Here is a 22683-nt window from a genome sequence, read left to right on the forward strand (position 1 = left end):
GGCAACAAGTGCCGTGCAGGGTGCAGGACAAGAGCCCTGCTGTGCCTTACGGAGAGGAAGGGGCTGCAGAGAGCTGGCTCCGGCGGCAGCTTGGAGAGTCTGGACACCAGAGCAGCGCAACGTGCAAGCACTGAGCTAGGACCTCACCTCTCCACTGCCAGCCCTGCCACAGTGCACCCCGACCCCCCACCCCGGCCCCGCTGCTGAGCTCAGCCTGCTCCACCCACACTCTGACCCCACACTGGCTCCTGGTCCACTCTGTCTGCACCCCCAGCCTGCTCCACCCACACCCCCGGATGGCACCTCCTCAGACCATGCCGTCCCTTGCTGCTGAGCTTGGCCTGCACCTCCAACCCCCGGAGCAGGCCAGCGCCCCGAAACATGGACTCAGCCTGCACATACCCTATAGCAAAGTGCTGGTCCCCCAGGGCTGCCCCTCTCACCTCCACCCTGCTCCTGATCCCACTCTTTACGCTGCCCCCCTGATCCTGACCTTGCACCTGATGCTGCCCCTCACCTTGCCCCTGCTCCTCCCACCCCAAGCCCTCCCCCTAAACACTGCAACCCAACCCTGCCCCCCACCCCAGCTTCTAACACTGTCCCCAACATCCTGAACCTGCCCCTGACCTAGGGCTGTCCCCGGCATGCCACCCTGGCAATCTGCCTTCACCCCAATGCTGTCCCCTGACCTTGCCCTATAAACTGCCCCTAATGCTGACCCCCCACACTCCAACCTTGCCCTGGCACCCCAGCACAGATCCCCGCACCCCAATCCTAACGCTGCCCTCTGCATCCTGACCTTGCCCCGCCCCTCATGCTGACCGCTGCACACCCCGATTCAGCCTCTTGCACCTTGACCCTGACCCATAATGTGGACCCCTGCATGCTGACCGTGCCTCCAATGCTGACCCTTGCACTCCACCCCAATGCTGCCTTCCACACCCTGGCCCCACTCCCCAACCCTGTCCAGTTCTCCAGACACGTTCCCAGTAGGTTTAGAGTGTGTGTCCCCCTGAGCCCCACCCAGCCTGTGCCCCTTGCTTGTCCCCCCAGCTGTTCTGCTTGTGAGCCCAACTAATGATTTAATAAAGTGTTGTTCTTCTTCACACCTGAGTGGGGAGGAGGTGGCACCGGGGGAGGGCAGCCCTTCTCAAGCTCTCATCACCACCCCCCTAGGTGCTGCTGCCAACTCTGGTGCGAGTGGGGTCTGGGCTACGTGTGTGTGTGGGGGGGGGGGGCAGTTAGGGTCAGAGATGGGGTTGGGATCTAGATTTTGTGAGGGTCAGAGATTGGGGTGGGGGGTCAGGATCAGTGCTAGGCCCCTGCTTTTAAACAGGCCGTTGGAGGAGTCCTTCAGTGTGCCAGCCCCCCAAAGGTCCGACTCTTCCTCCAGGGCTGGCCTTGCAGCCTCACTGCCTCCAAGACAGAGCCTCTCAGCTCCAGGCCTTCTGCTTCATCCTGAGAGCTCTGCCCGGCACGTCCCACTGAGTTAGACTCCTGCCAGCGTTTTCAAAACAGTTGGGTTTATTAGTCGCCTTTTACACAGCCCAGGGAGGCCTTAGGTCAGCAAAGAGAACTGAGGGTTAAAAAATCAACCATTCTGGTTGAGCCACAATTTACCAGCCAAGCCTGCCCCTGCCCATAAAGCTATCCCCCACCTCCCCAAAGAACGTAGCCCAAACTCCATGTTCAGGCTCTGGATCTCTCTGATTTCCTTCCATCAGCAGTTCCCAGGTGAGAGTCCCCAGCTTCTTCCAGAGCTCGTATGTGTTCCCTGCTGGACCCATCTGTCCTTTGTTCTCCAGGCAGGGCCACGCTGAGGCCATAGCCCCCCTAGCTGGAGCATCCTGTTGTTGAGTGGAGCTTGTGTTTTCTCTCTGGCCCCCTTGACGGTCTGGGTCAGTTTCAGTCAGTACGTTAATGACTCTTTGTTCCACCCGACACAGGGAGGGTGTCACCCACCCCTCTGTCTCCGAGTCTGCCCTGAGAGTAAACTAAATCCTTCCCCCCACACTGGATAGCTATGCAACATATAGGGGAAACGAGGCACACACAGGGGTCATAAAACTATTACAAAATATTCCCACTTTGTCAGAGGACAGGGTTCTGGGTTCTGGTTGGAAGTACTGGTGCCCCCTATAGGCTGCAGCCATTCCTGCAGGGTGCTGGGGGAGAGCTGTACAGCCCAGCTGCCTCCTTTTTGGGCTTGCTCTGGTGAGTTCCCAGCAACCACTGGGTTTGGCTGTGTCGCAGCCATGGATAGTCTGTGCTAATGTTTGACACTGGGATCACTGGGACATCAGATTTCAAAGCCAAGCTGGTGCTTGGAGGGCCCTCTGGGGGCTGCACTCAGACAGCAGTTGCTGCACGATGGTGCCCTTGGCTTCGTAACATTCACCTTCTAGTTGTTCTCATGTACCCTGGATGCGACTCATGCAGTAACGCTGCCTGTCTCCAAAGAGCCTGACCCATCGCTGGGGTAGGGGGAGCTGCCCCAGGCATGCCCAACCCAGTGATGCTGCCTGAGTCTGCAGAGAGCCTGAGCCCATTGCTGTGCACGGGGGGGGGGGGGGACCTGCCTCAGGCATCACAGCCGCTGCTCCTGCCGACCCCCATGAGGACAATTGCGCGGTCAGCGTTGTTTCCTGCCAGTGGCGGCGGCAGTGCCATCCTGGGAGCGTGCATCCGCTGCAGAGTCCGTTCCTGGGGTCAGGGGCTGTGGGGCAGCTAGCTCCGGGGGGGGGGGGGGAATCCATCCCGGCACTCAGTGAAAGTGCCACCCCAGCCCAACAGGGAGGCAAAGAGGAGATGCCCCCCGCCCTAGGCCCCGAGTGCCCCCATGCAGCCAGCCAAAGCTGCCCTCCCTGCTCCCCAGCTGCGGCCGATGGGCGGCGAGGAGCCAGGCGATGGCGCCCTCCTCCTGGCGGCGGGCGCCCCCATCCACGCCCCCGGGGCCAGGCTGGTCCAGCCCCGGGCAAACGGGCTGTAGAGCCACCTCCGAGGGGCCCGGCGGTCTGATCGGAGGGACCCCGCCGCACAGCGGAGCGGGGGGACCCCAGGCCACAGCACGGGTTCGGCTCCAGCCGAGCGGCCCGCTGCCGGTAGCGCCGACTCAGAGCCCGTCCTGCCAGGGGCCGAGGCTGGAACCGCCCCAGCCTCGTGGCGCGGCGGCCCGGCAGCAGGCGCCGGAGGGCCGAGAGCCGGGCCGGGGGCAGCTGCGGGCGGGGGCACCCGGACCCGGACCAGGCCTGGCGGGCCGCGCTGCTGCCGCGGGTCCGGGACCGGGACCGGGACCGGGGCCGACCCTCCAGGGACCGGCTGGCCGAGGGCGCCTAGGCCGCAGCCAGGCGTCCCACTGCTCTCCATGGAGACGGGAGAGAGCGCGCGGGCGCCATTACGTATGAGGCGTACGTCACAGAGGGGGCGGAAGACGCAGGCGCGGGGGGGAAAGGCGTCATCGCGAGCGGGCGCTGAGGGGACCGAGCGGAGCGAGCCAGGCGGCAGCGGCGCGCGCCGGGCCTGGCGGGCCCAGGCCTGTGGGGACGGGCCGCGAGCAGGACGGGTGAGCGCCAGAGCGCGCGCGCTCGAGGGGCCGGGAAGGGGCCGCGCGCCCACCCACTCAGCGTGAGGACAGAGCCGAGAGCGGCGTCGGGACCCAGCGGGACGGTGAGGCTGCGGCCAATCAACCGCGAGGGGTGAGCAGGGCCGGCCAATCGGCGCGAGGAGCCTCGCCAGCCGGCCAATCAGCGGCAGCGTGCGGGATCCTCCCGCTAGCCCGGGAACCGAGGCGCCCCGCGCCGGAGCCGCAGCCAATCAGCGCCCAGGAGTCGCGCGCCGCGTCAGGGAGGGGACTCGGGGATGTCCTACAAGCCCATCGCGCCCGCCCCCGCCAGCTCCGGAGCAGCCGGCACCAGCAGCAGCGCCAGCCCCGCCCCCGGGGCCCCGCCCGCCGGTGAGCAAGAGAGGGACCCCCCCCACCTCCCCGGAACAGCGCCTCCCCCGGGAGCGACCCCCCCCTGCCCGAGCGACCCCCCTGCCGAGCGACTCCCCCCCCCCCCCCCGAACAGCCCCTCCCCCGCGAGCGACTGCCCCCGGCACCCGCCCCCAGTGCCCCGCCCGCCGGTGAGGGAGAGAGGGACCCCCCAGGAGTGACCCCGCTCCCCGAGTGACTCACCCTGGAACAGCCTCTCCCCTGGGAGCGACCCCCACCCCCCGCAGAACAGCCCCTACCCTGGAAGTGACCACCCCCCAGAGCAGCCTGGATCCCGGGAACGACCCCCACCCTCCCCGAGAAACACCCCTGCCCCGCTATCTCAGAGTAGTGATCCCCCCTCCCCGAGTGACTCCCCCCCCCCGGAACAGCCTCTGGCCCTGGAAGCGACCCCACCCCCTGAGTCCCTCCCCCGGAGCACCCCTTCTCTCCCCCTCATGACTCTTCCACAGAACAGCCCTTCCCCTGGGAGCGACCCCCCCCCCACAAGTTACTTCCCCCCAGAACAGCCCCTCTCCTGGGAGCAGGGACCTTTTTCCCTCCCCCATGGGGAGCCAGTGATTTCCACCACGCACCAGTGAAAAACCAACCCCCCCCCCAACCTGGAAGTCTGCTCCCCTTATGTCTGACCTTGTTCCCTTCACCAGTTGAGAGACTAACCCCTGCAGAGAACAGCCCTCCCCTTGCCAAGGAACCCCCTGGGGACCAGCCCCCTCCCAGCCTTACCCCCCCCCACGAGTAACTTTATTGTAGATCTTCCTCCTTCCCCCAGGAACCCAGCTCCCCAACTGACCCCCCCCCCCCCCACTTGCCATTGACAGACCCATGCACAGGACTATCCCCGCCCTCGACAGCCCTACCTGGCTTCCCAGCCCCTGAACCAAATCTCCAAGGCCGAGGCACCACCTGCTGGGGGCCCCCCTGGCCAGAGCCCCTTCACAGTAACTTTGGTCCACATCAACATCCTGATTTTTCCCCCCCTGCCAGACAGTACCATGGCTCTGTCACCCGCAGGCCTTCCCCTGCCCTGCGCCATTGGCACAGGCTGCTTGTGGCTCACACTGTTTCTTCAGTATTACACTGAACTTTTTCCACTTCCCCTTGGGTAGATGCGTGGGCACTGTGCATCAGAGAAGCTAATGTGGTCACTGGCAGGTTTGTCTCTGCTGCCTTTGAGCTTTGACACTGTGTATTCTTCTCTCACCGTGATCTGTCAGCTCAGCTCCTAGGTAACACTTCTCAATCTGAGGCCTCAGAGCACATTATTAAGAAAGTAAAGTACAGGTGCCCCTATCTTACAAATGGGGGACTGGGAGGTGGGGGGAGTTTGCTTCTCCAGAGTCTATGGCATAGCAAGGAGTGGAACTCAAACCTGACACCCACTTCAGTGCTTTTTCCCCTGGACCAGCCTGCCATGAGAGCTGTGCACCAGGCCAGGCATTTGCTTTTCAAACCACAAGATGGCCTTCCTGGAGTGCAGCTCAGAGGAAGGGGCCATCCCTTGGCAGTGAAGTGAGCTGGCCTGTCCCCACTGCTCTTCTTGGCTGTGTGGGTCATTCAGCTGATTGCTGTGTCTTCTTCCATTCAGTGACTTGGAGAGCCTGCTTGTCTGTAGCAGATGCTGCTTTGTAGCCTCTGAGCTGGAAGAGCACCTTGTTGTTTGAGAAATAACCTCGGATTGTGAAGTCTGACTTGTTATCATAATGCTGCCTACGGGTGACAGGGTAGTGCATGCAGCTGGGACTTGGGCGTTCCTGACTTCAGATCAGTTAACTCTGCAATCTTGTACACTCCCTCCTAAGGAATTAGGAGGCTAAATGCAGAAAAGCTGCATTTGTAGCTGGTGATAAACTCCATTAGAAGTGTCAATTCTGTTCCTGGAGTGGGAAACTCATGCTGATAGGGCACTTCTGAGGGACCTAATCACGGTATGAGAAGAAAGCAGCACCATGGTAGGTGGGATTCCAGAGGGACAGATGCTTAGTAATGCACATTGAAGGGACTAATCTGAACTCACCGTCCACTTTACTGGGCTGTAAATTAACCATCACCACTCACAGCACTGCTGTGTACCACTCTGTGATTCCTCTGCTTGCTGTGCAACAACTGTGAGAAAGGCAAATGCAGCGCTGTGTTTGCCTGAGGAATGGGCTGGGGAATACTACTGAAATCCTCGGCATGCCCTTCTGTAAATCAGCGGGGCATCCTCCCTTGGAGATGATGTGCAATACTGGTCACTTCAGAATTGGAGGGGCTTCAGAGATGAGTGACAAGAAACTCTCAGCCCTGGAAGGAGGTTGGGATAGCTCAGCTTGGCAGAGAGGGGATTTGACAAAAGGATACAAAACACTGAATGGACTCCTAGAGACTGTAGAGCAGAACTGTGTATTTTCCTTGTCGTAATGCAAGGAACAAGGGCATTCGATGCCATTGGAATGTGGCACATCAGGCTCACTGCTTTTAACTCCAGGAATCTATGGTAAAGGGAAATACTTTTTTACACAATTAGCTTGTTGAACTCACTGCCCTAGGATATCACCGAGGCCAAGACCTTAGCTGGATACAGAAAAGGATCAGATATCTAACAGGGGATTCCTTTCATCCAGCCAGAACCAGTTCTTATTATTTAATATTCTCTCTGCCATGGGGCAGGCTCTCCCATAACTGCTGCTGCAGAGTATCTTGCACCTTCCTTTGAAGTAGATGCTTCATATTTTAAGCATGCAAAAATCAGGAAATGTCACAGCTGGGGGGAGGAGGGGTATTGGCTTTTTCTGCCAATGTGTGTGATGTGTAAAGAAAGCTGTACTGTGGTAGTGGTTTGATCTGCTTGTGTGACTCATGTTAGATATTCAGATCTTGTCTTCCATTTTTCTCCTGTAAGACTCTCTGACCCCTGGGACAGTCCATAGGCTTGTAACCTCACCAAAAAAGTGAATCCTCATTTGTGGAGCTTGGAAGGGAAGCTTAGACCGTGTCTACACGAGAGAGTCAACCTGGAAGAAGCTGGCATATGAATCAAAAGTGGATTAACTCTTCCTGATTAACTGCATGTGTGAATGCTTTTATTCCAGAACAAGAGTGCCTTGTTTTGAGTTAGTTTAAACCACATGGGAAGTGGATTAAACTGATTTGGAGTAAGAGCATCCACACATGGAACAGCTATTCTGCAATACCACCCTGTGTAAACAAGACCTTAGTCAGCAGGTTTAAACATCTGGACTTTTCTCCCAGCTGTATGACAGACATTGACATGAGACAAAGATATTTTATGCCAAACCATTGCATGAGGGACCCAGGAGTCTCCCACTTCTCTGGTCCAACAAGGAGTTCTCTAAGCCAGGATTGATACTGCAGGTGACTTGAGGCAAATGGAGAGATGCTTGTAGCTGAGACTTGAAGTGAGAGAGAAGTTGGTGAAGCAGATGAGGGAGGACGTGCGGGAAGCTCTGACATTGATTCTTTTGTGAGGAGCTGATGCCAGCCAAGTGGAGGAAGCAGGGAAGGCAGGAGATAGCTGGGCTGGGTGGGTTCCCTGGCCTGTGCTATGCAGGAGGCTAGACGTGGAAGGTCTGAGTGAGACAGCAGGCCAGTGAGGGAGGCTGGAGTGGTGTTGAGAAGCCTCTGGAGAGCAGGGTGACTTGTTGGGATCTGGAGGGAAGGCAAGTGAGCTGCATGCATGGAGATACCCATGCTGCTTTGTGCCCAGAGGAAGGCAGCTGCAGCATGCTAGAGCAGGGACTTGGGGAGGCAGCACTGGGGTGGTGGGCTGAGCTACAGACCCAAGGCTGGGGAAGGAGAGAATTAAGCGTCACGGACGATGCCCAGGTTATGGACAGTGGAGCAAGTGCAGGCTGGGAGTAGGAGGGGCAGTGTGGAGATGGGGTTGTGGGGCGGAGGCAGCTCTTGCTCAAGATAGGCTTTTGTTCCTTTGCAACACTTGGTTGCAGGAAGCTGAGCTAAACCTGTCAGCTCCTGTGGCCAAGGCCAGCGGAGGGTGTGGGGAGAGAAGCCTGTGGTGCTGCTGTGAGCTAGGGTTAATGCTCCCAGCACCTGGCAGAGCTCAGTCAGTGGCACTCTGCCCATGGCACAGCGGGCAAGTAGGATTGCACAACGAGCGGGCGAGAGCCCTGGTCTCCTCCCAGCCCTGTGCCCAGCCTCTCGGCCCCAGGAAGGTGGCGAGGGCTGAGAGTGGAACTGAGCCCTCCATGGGGCGGGAGCACCACAGGGAAGAGCCATAGTGTCACAGGCTGCATTGAGCCCAAAGGAAGGGGGATGGGCTGCGTGGTGGTGGTGCTTCTCAGGCCATGGGCCTGTACTAGTCCCTGATTGTTGTCAGAGGCAAGGCAGTCCCTGCAGAAGCCCTGGTTACCATGCTGACGGTGCCAGTGTAGGAGCCCAGCTAGACAAGCTTGTAGGGGTTGGTGGGGCGTGTCCTGTAGCTCTAGCAGTGAGGCACAGCCTGGGTGTTATTATATAGGCAGGTGGCGATAGATCGGGGGGAACTACAGGGGACATTGAAGCAAAGGGAGGAAGCAGCAGATTCTTCCCTCCGGTTTGTGGTGACAGCGAATGGCACAGGCCAGAGATCACTGAACAGCACCAGGGCTAGAGCCCTGCCCCAACCGAAGCCCAGCAGATCCAATCCACTCCCTCACCCACTCCGCACAGCAGGGGGAAGGAACACCATGTGCTGTGAGCGGGATAGCCTCTAGCGTCACTGCAGCCCACAGCAGGGTTGGGAGGGGCCTGTGTGCTGGATGGTGCTGGCCACAGGGCACTGGGGCAGGAACAGGGCTGCTATTACCTAGGTGACCTCCCCTCTCCTTTCTCATCTCTTTCAGCCACGAGTGTCCCATCGCCATCTGGATCTGTCCCTGGAGCCTCTGCCCCCCTTCCGGCCCCTCTTCAACGACTTTGGCCCCCCGTCCATGGGCTACGTGCAGGTGAGCTGCTGCCCCCACCTCTGCTGCCTGCTCCAGCATGGCCTGGGGAGGGCTGGCTCTCTCATGCTCTCTCTGCCCCTTGCAGGCCATGAAGCCACCAGGTTCCCAGGGCTCCCAGAGCACGTACACTGACCTACTCTCAGTCATTGAGGAGATGGGCAAAGAGATTCGACCCACCTATGCAGGTAGCAAGAGTGCCATGGAGCGGCTGAAACGAGGTACGAGGCCCTGGGGGGTCAGTCTGGGTGTGACTGACTCAGTGACTGTGCACAGAGTCTGAGCCATCTGCTGAGAGCCTGAGTTACTTCGGGTGTGACTGTTGCAGCCTGAGTCTTCAGAGAGCCTAAGCCAATTGCTGGGGGAGAGAGGAGGAGCTGCCCCAGATGTGATCAGTGCAGTGAGGCTGACTGAGGCTGCAGAGAGCCTGGGCCCATTGGTGGGTCGTGCGGAGCGAGGAAGCTGCCCTGGGCATGACTGACACAGCAACGCTGCCTGAGTCTGAGCCCGTTGCTGGTGCTGGGGGTCGGGAGCTGCCCTGGGTGTGACCGACGCTGCCTGAAACTGCAGTGAGCCTGAACCAGTCCCTGGGAGGGGGCAGGGGCTGCCCCAGGCGTCTCAGTGGCAGTTCTTGCCGAACCCCATGAAGACAATTGCTCTGTTCGCGTTGTTTCCTGGCAGTGGCATTGCTGTCGGGTGCAATGGCAGATACTGGGGTGAGGGGCTGTGGGGCAGCTAGTTCCCGGATGGGAAGGAGGAGTTCACCCCTCTGCCCAGTGTAAGGTCCCCTCTATCCCTGCCCAACAGGGAGGCAAAGAGGAGAAACATCCCTCACAGGCTAAAGCTGAGAGTGCCCCCATGCAGCCACTTAAAGCTACAGCTCCCTGCCAGTGCCTGCAGTGCCGATGGCTCAGTGCCATGTGAGTGGAGCCTGAGGAGTCAGGATCCACTCTCTTTCCTGGACAGGGGGGTCAGAGGGCTGGCTGGTGCCTCTCCCACAAGGCTGATGCTACCCTTTCAGCTCTGCTTGTGGGCATTCTGCTCCTGGCTATGAGCTGGTGCCAGACCTCCTAGAGCTCCAAAAGTGCTTGGATCCCTGCAGTGGCCTAGGTGTGGCCCTGGCACTGTGCCCTGCTGGGCTGGGTTCGGAGGCCATTCGGCAGGTCTGAGGCTCCCTTGGGTTTTCCCCTTCCAGGCATTATCCACGCCCGGGCGCTGGTGAGAGAGTGTCTGGCAGAGACAGAGCGCAATGCCCGTACGTAACAGCTGCTGCCCTGCCCCACCCCATGGACCTTCCCACCAATGAGGATCTGAGAACCTGGAGATCTGCCCTCCCACGGACCTTCCCACCTGAGACCCGGCTCTGCCATACCCCACACGGACCTTTCAGCATTCATCAGCCGAGGATCTGGAGCGGGTCCTGCTGGAGTGCAGCTGTTGCCGGCAGTCAGCGCTGGGGAAGCTGGCGCTTGGACCATGCTGCAGAGATCTCCAGGGAGAGGAGCCAGCGGCTTTTCTCGCATCTTTATAACATGTTTGTTTTTATAACTCAATAAAAGAAAGCATTGGGATTCTGACCTGCCTCTGGCCCTTGTGGTTTGTGCTGCCCCCAGTGACGAGGAAGGAGTGGGTCCCTCCCACAGCAGGTTCCTGGGGCCTCCCAGGGCCTTAGAAGCAGCAGCAGCTCACAGGAGGGAGGCAGCCTTGCACCAGGGGCAGGATGCTGTATTCCCTGGGCTAGCTGGAGAGAGCCCTCAGCACCTGGAGCCTGGAACTGCATCATGCGGCGCCATGCCACCTGCTACACTCCCCAGCTGGTGGTTGGGAGTGTGCCTGGGGCATATGGCTTAGTCACCGTGGCTGATGGGAAAGCAGCATGGTGGTGCTGGGATTGCACCTGGGCTGGGCTGTGCTGGCCCTACTCTAGTCACACCTGCCCTGCTCAACCCCCTGCCTTCCAAGTGTGTTCTGCCTGTGCAGTGGCCTGGCACTGCCTCCCCACTGTCTTAGCCAAGCATCCTACTGACTCAGCATGACCAGTCAGCTGGCAGTATGACTGGGTCCAGCACTCAGCCTGGCCTCACCCTTGGAGCCCTGCAGGGTTAGAATCCTGGATCAAGGGCATGTTCCAGTGGAGTGGAGGGGGGACACACCGCTGTTACTGGAGGGGGTTGGGGTGGGGTGGCAGGGCCACTACAGCGAAGAGTTAGGCTCACACACAGGATAACAGCCGATACTTATAAGAGCTCTAGAATCCATGTTCGTACCTGGATTGGTTTGAATCTTGCTGTGCCTGTGGAAGCCTGGGGTAGGGTATTGGTCCAAATTTGGGGTTGTTTGAGCAAGGCTGGGCGATGCTGGTGGCCTGTGATATTCAGGTTAGACCATATCTGCCTGGTGGTTCCTTCCTCTAGGACTCTGGCAAGGGCCTCCAAAGGTGGGACTCATTTTGATGGAAAAATGAAATGCTTTGTACAAAGTGTATGCTTCCATGTTCAGGCCAACAGTAGTTTGAAGTGCCAGCCACCATCATCTGCTCAAAGGGGTTTCTCAGCTATTGCCTCCCCTCGTAAGAATGACCATACTGGGTCAGACCAAAGGTCCATCTAGCCCAGTGTCCTGGCTTCCAATACCAGGTGCCCCAGAGTGTGACATCCCCTGTCACTATTTCCAGCTTCTGGCTAACAGGCTAGTGACACCATCCCTGCCCATCCTGGCTAATAGTCATTGATGGACCTATCCTCCATGAACTTATCTGGTTAGTTTTTGAACCCTGTTATAGTCTTGGCCTTCACAACATCCTCTGGCAAAGAGTTCCACAGGTTGACTGTGCATTGTGTGAAAAAATGCTTCCTTTTGTTTTGTTTTTAAACCTGCTCCCTATCATTTGGTGACCCCTCATTCTTGTGTTATGAGGAGTAAATAATATTACTTTATTTACTCCATACCCCAATAAAGAGCTGACTTTAATAATCAAAGCGCTTAAAATTCCTATACAGAGGGAGATTGTCTTGAAAACTGCTGCAACACAGCAGGGACTGGAGTAGATTTTGTGAGGAAAATCTGAGGTCCTTCGGTCAAGGGGTCCTGCCAACCCTCCCCCAAATAGCTAATTTTGTCATTTCCAGATACCTTTTATTTGGTGCCAGGTATGGGACAGCCTGCTGTGAGCTCAGCTATTCAGTGGCACCAAGGGCCAGCTCAGAAACTGCTGAGCTACACGAGCTTGGGTCGATTTGCTTGTGGATGGTTGGCATCTCTGCCAGCGATTGCTCCTCAGCAGCTGTGTGTGAGACGTGTGCTCCCGCTCTGGTTAATGGATCAAGTGCTGTACCAGCAGCCCATGGCCTGTGCATTGCAGCCCTCTCCTGGATGCTGGGCATGATAGGACACTCCCAGCCTTTGTGCCCAGTGTCTGGGCCACAGCCAGGCTCTTGGGGTGGGAGTGTGCTTTTTGAGAAGTTCTGGCCCCTACCACCTACCCATCTGCCAGGCCTGTGACACCTGGTGGGGCTGGGATGGGTTGGGGGTCCTGGCTGATGCATGGAGAATGGCACCCGTGATACCAGTGCAAGAGTTGCAGCCAGCACCAATCAGTTTCTGCTGGGCTCCTGCTGAACAGTGCTAGACATGTTGGGCTGAGTCTGAGCCGGGCACTGGTGATGGGCACACGGAGCTGGAGCTGGGCAGGAGGAAGCTGGGGGTGGGCAGGCTTGATGCCTGGTGTCATAGATCCAGAGGGTCTGTGGTAGATGCTAGCTTTTAAACTGTCCTGTGGAGAAAACCTTCAATGTGCCAGGCCCACAAGGGTTCCCATTCCTCCTGCAGGGCTGGCCATGCAGCCTCATCGCCTCCTGCTTCACCCTGAGAGCTCTACCCAGCATGTCCCACTGAGCCAGACCCCAGGTGGGTCTGGGTGCTGCAGAGGGCTAGAGCCACCAGATTCCTGGGCGCAGGGAGCGGGCTTTGCTTCTGCAGCTGGGACTGACCCCTGGCACAAGGGTGCCTAATTACCCAATCACTGCTCCTGAGCCTTCCCCGCAAGCAGCTGGCATGTGGCACTGAGGCAGGAAATGGGCGGGGCTGTGTGCCACAACACGCCTAACAGCAGCGAGTGGTGGGAGTCAGGCTTGAGGGGCAATAGCAGAGCTATGGTAGGGGAGCCAAGGGTTAGGATCGCAGGGGCTGTGGGTCGGGACTGAGGGGTACGGGCAGAGCTGAGAGTGTGGGGCCAGTCCCTGGCTGCGGAGTGAAGGATGACAGCTGACCCTTTAAGTGAGTCACACTCGACTCCCGCTCTCTCCCCGCCGCAGTTTATTCCCTTTTGGGGCTTGATGTCATTGGCCTCTGATGTCACAGCTGTTTCCATGGCAACTAGCTGTGATGTCACAGGCAGAGAGGCTAGCGTGTTGATTTCTTAAAGAGCCCCACGTGTCGGCTGCTTGGAATGTGGGGAGGGGGAGTCCCCCTGCCCCCTTGTTCTGGGCCCCTGGGTGCTGAGCGAGCCTCCCCCTCACAGGGAGAATCAGAATCCAGCCCAGCCGGCAGCCAGGGAAGCAGCGACAGCTCCATCACCAGCAACTTAGCCTGGAACAGCCCCCCCTGCCCCCCCCGGCTCCCTCCTCGGCCCCGCTCCAGCCTGGCCCTCCGCTTCCCCCCGTTCCCCTCCCCTTCCTTCCGCCCCTCAGTTCCCGCCCTGCCTTGCCCTCCCGTGCCCCTACGGTTTCCTCCTTCCGCCCCCAGCCCTCCCCTCGGTCCCCGCCCCGCACGGCTCCCTCCCCTCGATCCCTCCCTCGCGCTCGCTCCGCTCCTCCCGCCCCTCGCTCCCCCCGCACGGAGCCGGCCGCCGGAGGGAGGTGGGGGCCGGCGGTGACGCGGGCAGGCAGCGAGCCGAGCCGAGCCGAGCGCAGCGGCCGGGCTGCAGCCGCCGAGCCCCGCGAGATGCTCCACTGCGCGGCGCGGAGGGGGCCGCGCTGCAGCAGCCGCGGGACGGCGAGGGCCCGGCGGGTGCAGTGAGAGCAGCCCGCGCCGCCAGCAGGTGGGACTGGACCGCCAGGGGGCGGCTGCGACCCGGGCGGGAGCGGAGCGCGGTGCCTTGGCCTCCAGGGGGCGCCGACTGCGACATGATCGGAAGGGGGAGGCATGGGGCAGGGACCTTTCCCCTCTAGGGGGCAGCGCCTGCAACCTGACCAGAGGCAGGGATGGGGCAGGGACCTTTCCCCTCTAGGGGGTGCTGGCTGTGACTTCACCCCAGGGAATGGGGCAGGGACCTTTCCCCTCTAGGGGGCGCCAGCTGCAACTTGACTGGGGGTGGGGTGGGGCAGGGACCTTTCCCCTCTAGGGTGCACTGGCTGCAACCTGATCTGGGGGCGGGGGGATGGGGCAGGGACCTTTCCCCTCTAGGGGGCACCGGCTGGGACCTGACCTGGTGGGGGTGGAGGGATGGGGCAGGGACCTTTCCCCTCTAGGGGGCACCGGCTGGGACCTGACCTGGTGGGGGTGGAGGGATGGGGCAGGGACCTTTCCCCTCTAGGCGCTGCTGGCTCTGATCCAGCCCCAGGGCAAGGGCCTGGCTGGCTCAGGGGGTAGCAAATGGGACACCGGGCCTTTCCCCTCTAGGGGAGCTGGCTGGGCATTGTCCCCCAAGAAAAGTCTGGGTGTCCCATTGCTGGGCTCTAGTCAGTAGCTGCCTGTGGTGAAACTGGGAAGGGGGGTTCAGGCTGGGTGGAGGGTGTTGGTATCCCAGACCCACATGTTTGCTGTTGGGGGGAGAAGGATTGGTGGCCTGGGTGGAATGGAGGGGAGGTTTTGTGCCCAAGCCCAGGTAGGGGGAATGTGGGGCGGGAGGTTTAATGCCCCAGGTGGAGGGGGAGTGAGTGGGGGGGGGAGGTTTGGTGGCCCGGGTGGGAGGCTTGGTGCTATCGGCCCAGGCAGAGGTGGGCTGTGTGGGGAGGAGGTTTGGTGCCCCGGGGTCATGAAGGGGCTGAGTGGGGGAGATTTGGTGGCCCAGGCCCAGGCAGGGGCTGTGGGGGCGGGGGAAGATTGGTGCCCGGGGCAAGGGTTATGGGAGGGGAGATTTAATGGCCCAGGCAAGAGTTCGCATGGGAGGGAAGGTTTTCTGTCCTGGGCCCAGGTGGGAGTTGTGGGGAGGGGTGAGGTTTGGTGCCCCAGGCCCAGGTGGGAGTTGGGGCAGGGAGGTCTGGTGCCTCAAGCAGGGGCTGTGGGGGAAGGTTTGGGGACCCAGGCCCAGGTGAGGGTTGTGGGGAGGTTGGTGCCCCAGGCAGGAGTTTGAGGGGGGCGGGGAAGGTTTGGGGACCCAGACGAGGTGTGTGTGTGAGGTTTGGTGCCCCAGGCAGGGATTTTTGAGGGGGTGGGGGTGGTTCCCCAGGCAGGGGCTGGGGGAGGGGTTTGGTGTCCTGGGCCCAGGCAGGGGCTGTGCGGGGAGGTTTTGTATCCCGGCTCCAGGTGGGGGGAATGTGCAGAGGGAAGTTTGGTGCCCTAGGCCCAGGCAGGAGCTGTGGGGGGGAAGATTTGGGGCCCCGGACCCAGGCAAGGGTTGTGTGGTGGGGGGAGGTTTGGTGCCCCAGGCAGGGTTTTTTTAGGGGGGTTGGTGCACTGGGCCCAGGCAGGGGCTGGGTGGGGAGGTTTGGTGGCCAAGGCCATGGGGCTGCGGTGCCCACACTGCTGTGTTCCCTTGGCTCCGGGAGCAGCCCCCCCACCAGCCCTGGGCTGCCAGTAGCATCCAGCTAGTTTGGGGGTTGGAACTGGGCAGGGGCCCAACCTTGCCTGGGTTGGGACCCAGGAGTCCAGACCTGTTCCTTGATGGTGCAGAGCTGGGCAGGGTGGATACAAGAGGACCTGACAGCGTGTGTGGGGAAGAGGGGGGTGGAGGGGAGATGGCCCCCCAGCCTGTTGCCCCCCCCCTCCCTGCGCATCGCTATGGAAACGCATCAGGCAGGATGGATTTTTAAGCAGGTCACATGGGGATTTGCTTCTTGGTCCCCATCCCCCATCCTATGGGCCAAGCAGCCAGAAGGGAGGGAGGAGGGTTGGGGCAGGGATGGCCCTCTGGGGCGGAGGTCTGTGAGGGGGGGCAGTGGGGATCTAACTCCTTGCCCCTGTCCACAGGCCCTGCCAGTCACCATGCTCATCAAGGAGTATCACATCCTGCTGCCCATGAGCCTCGAGGAGTACCAGGTGGCCCAGCTCTATATGATCCAGGTGAGGGGAGGGGTCTGTGTGCGGGTGCGGGGCGAGGTCTGCCTGTCTGTCTGGGTGCAGGGTGGACTCCGGGTGGACAGCAGGGACTGGATCTGTCTGTCTGGGAGGGTTGGCACCGGGGGGCAGTTGGGGTGGGACTGGTTCCAGGGCCCAGGTTGGAGCCAATGGGTCAGTGTCTCCCCTCCAGAAGAAGAGCCGGGAGGAATCCAGCGGGGAGGGCAGCGGGGTCGAGATCCTGGCCAACCAGCCCTACAGTGACGGCCCAGGAGGCAGCGGCCAGTACACCCACAAGATCTACCACGTGGGCTCCCACATCCCCAGCTGGTTCCGTGCCCTGCTGCCCAAGGCTGCCCTGCAGGTGGAGGAGGAGTCATGGAATGCCTATCCCTACACACGCACCAGGTGCAGCATGGCGCGGGGTGGGGGAACAACAACAGGGTGTGTGAGGCCAGCTGAGTGGCATGCAGGGTGGAGGGCAGGCAGCTGAGGAACATTGGTAGCAGTGTTCAGGGGGCTGCCTCCTTGCCCTGTCCCCTTGCCCCGCTGTGTGGTTGGTTGGGAGCACTCGTCTTGGAGCCACCCCAAAGTCCCTTGCAGGGCCAGGGGACCGGCACAGAGTAGGGGACAGCCTGCAGCGCTGTGGGGCCCCACCTCATGCTGCACTGATGGCCCCAGGGGGTAGGATGTGGGGTGGGCAAGACCAGGGGAGAAGCTGGGGGTGGGGCTGGTGCAGGCCCCAGGGGGTGGGGTGTGGGGAGAGTGAGGCAGAGAGGGAGGTGGGTGGGGTTGGGGCAAGGGCTGGAGCAGGGTGGGGGTGGGGCTGGTCAGAGCTGGGGCAGGGCAGAAGCTGCCCATTTTCACCCCCCTGTACCCCCATCTCTCCCGTCCCCCAGATACACCTGCCCCTTCGTGGAGAAGTTCTCCATCGAGATTGAGACCTATTACCGGCCCGACTCTGGCAAACAGACCAATGTCTTCAACCTCACGGCAGCCGAGAAGAGGCAGCGGATTCTGGGTAAGCACTGCTCGGGAGAACAGCTCCCACGGGGCCCTCCAGCCCCATACTGGGTGGGCCAATCTGTGCCTTCACGCTCAGGGCACCTGGCACCGGTGCTGCTCTACCAAGACGGTGAGCAACAGAGCCAGCCCCCAGGGGAGGAAGCCCGTGAACAGGGCACAGACCTGCCTCACAAGTGCCTTAGTTGTACGGGAGCTCAGTGCTGGGGCAAGTCCGGTGGGTGGGGCTGGAGCCTGGAGAGCTCCCACTCCCTACTTCTGAGTCTGGGGTTTGCTGGAGTGGGGAGAAGGTGTCGTCTTGAGCCCTGCCGCCCGAGTGTGCTCTACCCCAGAGTTCTGTGGGGCTGGGAGGGCAGGCGTTCTCCCTACTCCTTCACCCACTAATCTCCCTCCCTTCTGTGCCCCCCCCACACTGCTCCAACCCCCCGTTCCATTGCTCTGCAACAAAAACGTTGGGGAATGGGCCCGGTATTTTCCCTGTCCATGGGGGGCTGCAGCGGGTGAGACCCCTGGCACTGGGGCAGGCAGGTGCCGTGTGTGGGTCCTGACTCCCTGCTACCCCCAGACACCATTGACATTGTGCGGGACCCCATCTCGCCCAACGAGTACAAGGTGGAGGAGGACCCCAAGCTGTATCGCTCAGCAAAGACAGGCCGGGGGCCGCTGGGTGACGACTGGCTGGAGGGGGCCGTGGCTGCCGGGCCCCTCATGTGCGCCTACAAGCTGTGCAAGGTGGAGTTCCGCTACTGGGGCATGCAGTCCAAGATCGAGCAGTTCATCCACGACGTAGGTGAGCGCTGGCCCCAGTCCCCTGGCTTCCCTGCTCCTTAGCGATGCCCCCCCTCCACCGGTGCTCTCCCTTCGCTGTGCCCCGGTGCTGCCCCATAGCACTGCTGGCCCCGCTGCATTGCCCCTTAGCGCTGCCCTGGTGCTGCCCCCTGGTGCAGTCCCCACCCGCCTTAACCTCCAGGCCAGTGTCACTGCCTCCCATACCCAGCACTGCCCCTTAGCGTTGTGGCCCCCCCACCCTCCTAGCATTGGCCCTCCTACTCCTGACCCCCTGGCTTTGCCACCCAGCCCTACCCGGGAAGACCCCCTGATGCTGCTCCCTGTGACTCGCCAGCCTCCTGTTATAAGGCTGGGGGACCCAACCAGGGGAGGGGGAGCTGCTCACACAGCCTGCTGGGTCACACTGATGTAGCAGAGCCCTTTTAAGGGGATCCCAATTCCTTGATCCCCGCCATGGAATCCCCCCATTGGAGCTGCACATTGGGCCACTCTGGCTCAGGCAGGGGGAGAGCTGGGAGGCCCGGTGGTGGAGGGGTGCTCTGGCGGGGGGGAGCGGCGGGGGAGGGGTGCTCTGGCTGCGCCGCACTCCCCTGCCCGTCCCCCCCACCCCTCCCAGGGCTGCGCAAGGTGATGCTGCGGGCACACCGCCAGGCCTGGTGCTGGCAGGACGAGTGGACGGAGCTGACCATGGAGGACATCCGGCAGCTGGAGGAAGAGACGGCCCGCATGCTGGCCCAGAAGATGGCCAAGTGCACCGAGGCCGAGGAGGCGGCGGCTGCCCCCAGTGCCGAGGACCGGGCCGAGCTGGGCAGTGTTGATGGGCAGGACCGAGCTGAGGGGCAGGGGCTGCCCGATGCCTCCCCCGACGACACCTTTGCCAAGCAGTGGTCAACATCCTCCCGCTCCTCCTACTCCTCCCAGCATGGAGGTGAGGGGGCCAGGGCGGGGTTGGATGCTGGGGGCGTGTGGGGAGTGAGCTGGCAGGGGCAGGAGTGACGGCGAGCAGGATGGGCGGGCTGGTAGGAGGTGGGGGTGCTGCGAGGAGTGGGGTGGAGGCCTTGGCATGGAGCGGGATGGGAGCACTGGCTGGAGGGTTGCAAGGGATGCTGCAAGGAACAGGGCAGGGCTGCTGGCAAAGGCACTGTGGGCAGTTGGGCAGAGCTGGGGGTGATGAGGATGTGGGGCAGGGCTGCTGGGGGGCAGGGCACGGCACTCGGGGGGGGGGAAGGGTGGGGTGCTGGCAGGAGGGCCAGGGGACAGGATGCTCATTGGGGAGCAGTGGGGTCTGCAGAGGTGCTGGGGGCTGGGGTGCTCACAGGGACAGCATGGTGCTGGCAGAGAGATACTCAGGGGGAAGGGTGGGGCTGCTGGCAGGGGCGCAGGGGGTGGGGACACTGGGGGATGGGGCACTAGTGGGTAGGGGCACTCGGGGGGAGGGGTGGGGTCTGCAGAGGTGCTGGGGGCTGGGGTGCTCAGGGGGACAGTTGTGCTGGCAGAGGTGCGGGAGGACAGGTACTTGGGGAAGGGTGGGGTGGGGCGCTAGGGGACAGTGGCACTTGGGGGGATGGGTGGAAGTTCTAGCAGGAGCACTGGGGTACAAAGGCGCTCAGACGGGGGTGGGGTTCTGGCAGAGGCACTGGGGGACAGGGTGCTCGGGGGGGAAGGGGTGGGGTGCTGGCAGGGCGCTGGGGGATGGGACATTCGGGGGAGGGGTGGGGTGCTGGCAGGGGGGCTGGGGTGGGTTGCTGGTGGGAGAGCTGTGGGGCGGGTTCCCCAGTCTCTGGTATCTGACCCCCATCCCATCCTCTAGGGGGGGTATCGCCCCAGAGTCTCTCAGAGTGGCGCATGCAGAACATCGCACGGGACTCGGAGAACAGCTCAGAGGAGGAATTCTTCGATGCACACGGTACAGAGAGTGGAGGGGAGTGGTTCCCCTTTCCTGGTGGTTGGTGTGCCTGGGGGGAGTCTCCCATTTCTCGGAAAGTATCTCTGCTGGGGGAGTCCCCTATTCCTAGTGGCAGGTGTGCAAGTGGAGTCCTGCATTCCTGGGGGTCTCTCTGCTGGGAGGTCCCCCATTCCCAGGGGCACATGCCGGGGGGGTCCCCCATTCCCAGGGGAAGGTGCAAAGAGAGTCCCCGATTCCCACAGGTGTCTCTCCCGAGGGTCCCTCATTCTTGGGGGGGTCTCTTTGGAGAGTGTCTCAGTCTCATGACCCACCCTCCCCCACAGAGGATCTGTCTGACAGTGACGAGGTCTTTGCCAAGGAGATGACCAAGTGGAACTCCAACGACTTGCTGGACACGCTGGACCGGCCAGGAGAGCTGGACGAGGGTCTGGGTGAGCATGGGGCAGGGGGAGAGTCGGGGCAGGGTAAACACGAGAATGGCCCTACTGGGTCAGACCAAAGGTCCATCTAGCCCAGTATCCTGTCCTCCGACAGGGGCCAGTGCCAGGTGCCCCAGAGGGAATGAACAGAACAGGTCATCATCAAGTGATCCATCCCCTGTCGCCTATTCCCAGCTTCTGGCAAACAGAGGCTAGGGACATCATTCCTGCCCATCCTGGCTAATAGCCATTGATGGACCTATCCTCCATGAATTTATCTAGTTCTCTGTTGAACCCTGATATAGTCTTGGCCTTCACAACGTCCCCTGGCAAGGAGTTCCAAAGGTTGACTGTGCGTTGGGTGAAGAAATACTTCCTTTTATTTGTTTTAAACCTGCTGCCTATTAATTTCGTTTGGTGACCCTTAGCTAGTTCTTGTGTTAATAGAAGGAGTAAATACACTTCCTAAAGGACCGGAGAGTGGGAGGGTGGGGGATAGGGTAGGGGGACAGGATGGCAGGAGGGTGGGGCAGGACAGTAGGAGGATAGGGCTGTTGAGGGAGGCAGGAGGGTGGGTGTTGGGATAGTGTAGAGGAACAGGGTGGTGTGAAGGTGGCAGGTGGCATGGGGGGAGGGTGGCAAGAGGGTGGGAGGTGGGGGAGTGGGTCAGAGTACAGCAGGGTGAATGCCAGGGCCCCCGTGGTCCACCCAGCACCCCAGGGTAGCGGGGTTAGGATCCAGCAGCTGGGCCTGGCCCGTGGGGCACCTCCCGCGCCAGCAGGCTCACCCGGGCTTTGTCTGTGCAGGAGATGGAACCGGCGTGGCCAAGCCCAGTGGCAATGGACTGACCGGGGCCAGCTTTGCCGAGGTGTGTGCCCCCTGCCCTGGCCCCAGCCCTATCCCCCACCCCACCCACGGCCCACCTGGTGCTGACTCCAGCCCTGCTACCTGTCTTGTCTCACCTGCCCCAGCCCCTGCCCCACCCATCTGGTCTGGCCCTCTCCTTGCAACCCAGATGCCACTTGCCTTTTCCCCTAGGAATCACCAGCCATGGCCTCCCCTGGCACAGACGCCCCCGACCCCAGGGGGGGCAGAGCTGGCTGCTCACAGTCCAGTGTGCCTAGAGCAGCTGCGTGGGGCCAAGTGGGGGCTCTCTGACCCCAGTCCAGAGCTGCGTAAGCTGGCTAACCTGGTCCTCAGGGAGGTGCTTCCCAAGTGCCCACTGTGGGCATCATCGTCCCCCTGCACCAAGGGGCACCATTATCTCCCCTCCCCCCTCACAAGGGCCATGCCTCCCCGTCCCTGCCTGCCCCACTGACGGCATGTGTTTCCGCAGGGTGGCTCTGTGGAGAGCGTGGCACAGGCCTGCCGAATCCACGCGCTGTTCCTGATCCTGCACAGTGGGAACATCCTGGACCAGGGTGCGGGCGAACCAGGCTCCAAGCAGGCTGATGTGCAGACGCTGGCCTCCACCTTCGATGCCGTCACCCGCGTGCACTTCCCCGAGGCGCTGGGCCACGTGGCGCTGCGCCTGGTGCCCTGCCCACCCATCTGCGCCACCGCCTATGCCCTGGTCTCCAAGTATGTCCTCCCCCCTGCAGGGGGCACTGCCTGCAGTCAGGGCTGGCCCCTGTGCCCCAGTGCGGCACTAGGGGTGCTGTGCTGCGGGGAGTAGGTTGGGAACTCCATGGGGGCACTCTCCCTCAGCCAGTGCTGGCTCTAGCATGGCACTAGAGTATCAGCAGATGAGGTGGCTGCTGGGTAGGGTGTTGCCCAATCCTTTGGATGGGTGAATAATAATTGCATTGATTGCCAGTTGATACTAATGTAACGAGCTGGGGGTACTGGGGGTCTCATCCCGGAACCAGGCTCCGCAGAATTAAAACTGACAATTCAATATCTTGTAGGGAACCTCGGGTGAATGGCAAAGACTCTCCCGCTGCGGGCAAAGCAAAGTCATGGCGATTTTTAGTCATGCAATCCCATAGACAGCAAAGCGCCAAACCCCATAGTAGGACACAGTACTAGGGGCCCCTTTGGTGCCATTCCGTGCGTGTGCTCATCTACTCACGCCCTTCCTTGGGGACCTGGTGGGGAGAGAGAAAGGACCAGCCATGTCCCTGGCCTGCCCAAGGAGTCCGATGGTCCAGACCCCCGTCGCCCAAAGGTCGGTGGTAGATAGCCGTGGAGAGCTGAAGGGTCACTTATGGAAAGCTAGCGCCCGCTGCGTGGTGGCTTGGCCTATTCTAGAGCCTGGGCAATATCACGAACGTTCGTTCTGATGCCCAGCCTTCGGTGTCCAATCTATCGTCCTCACCCTTGTAATATCGGGGTGACCATATCCTGTTGGTTAACACATCAGTGCCTTTTAGCTCATTGTCATATAGGTCACCTATT

General features: G+C 61.2%; 2 protein-coding genes across 4 annotated transcripts in view; both read left to right on the forward strand.

The window, feature by feature from the left end:
* The first annotated feature begins 3770 nt into the window (after positions 1-3770).
* Positions 3771-10511, forward strand: CDK2AP2 (cyclin dependent kinase 2 associated protein 2). Its single transcript, XM_073346666.1, is given in 5 exon segments — positions 3771-3952; positions 8836-8882; positions 8884-8937; positions 9023-9155; positions 10130-10511. Coding segments are annotated over 5 exon segments (396 nt in total). The 5' UTR covers positions 3771-3858; the 3' UTR covers positions 10198-10511.
* Positions 10512-13385: 2874 nt separating this feature from the next.
* The window catches only part of PITPNM1 (phosphatidylinositol transfer protein membrane associated 1), a 28152-nt gene continuing 18854 nt past the window's right edge, over positions 13386-22683 (forward strand). Inside the window, exons 1-10 of one of the 3 annotated variants that reach the window (XM_073346668.1) lie at positions 13386-13972; positions 16063-16155; positions 16343-16557; positions 17049-17170; positions 17738-17962; positions 18578-18889; positions 19772-19867; positions 20191-20298; positions 21093-21154; positions 21623-21867. In XM_073346668.1, the coding sequence (XP_073202769.1) occupies positions 16078-16155; positions 16343-16557; positions 17049-17170; positions 17738-17962; positions 18578-18889; positions 19772-19867; positions 20191-20298; positions 21093-21154; positions 21623-21867 (1463 nt within the window). In that variant the 5' untranslated portion in view covers positions 13386-13972; positions 16063-16077. Of the gene's footprint in view, positions 13973-16062; positions 16156-16328; positions 16558-17048; positions 17171-17737; positions 17963-18577; positions 18890-19771; positions 19868-20190; positions 20299-21092; positions 21155-21622; positions 21868-22683 lie in introns of those variants that run through there. The other 2 variants (XM_073346667.1, XM_073346669.1) reach the window with 2 other exon arrangements.

Source organism: Lepidochelys kempii, chromosome 6 (assembly GCF_965140265.1).
Source record: "Lepidochelys kempii isolate rLepKem1 chromosome 6, rLepKem1.hap2, whole genome shotgun sequence".
Taxonomy (NCBI): domain Eukaryota; kingdom Metazoa; phylum Chordata; order Testudines; family Cheloniidae; genus Lepidochelys; species Lepidochelys kempii.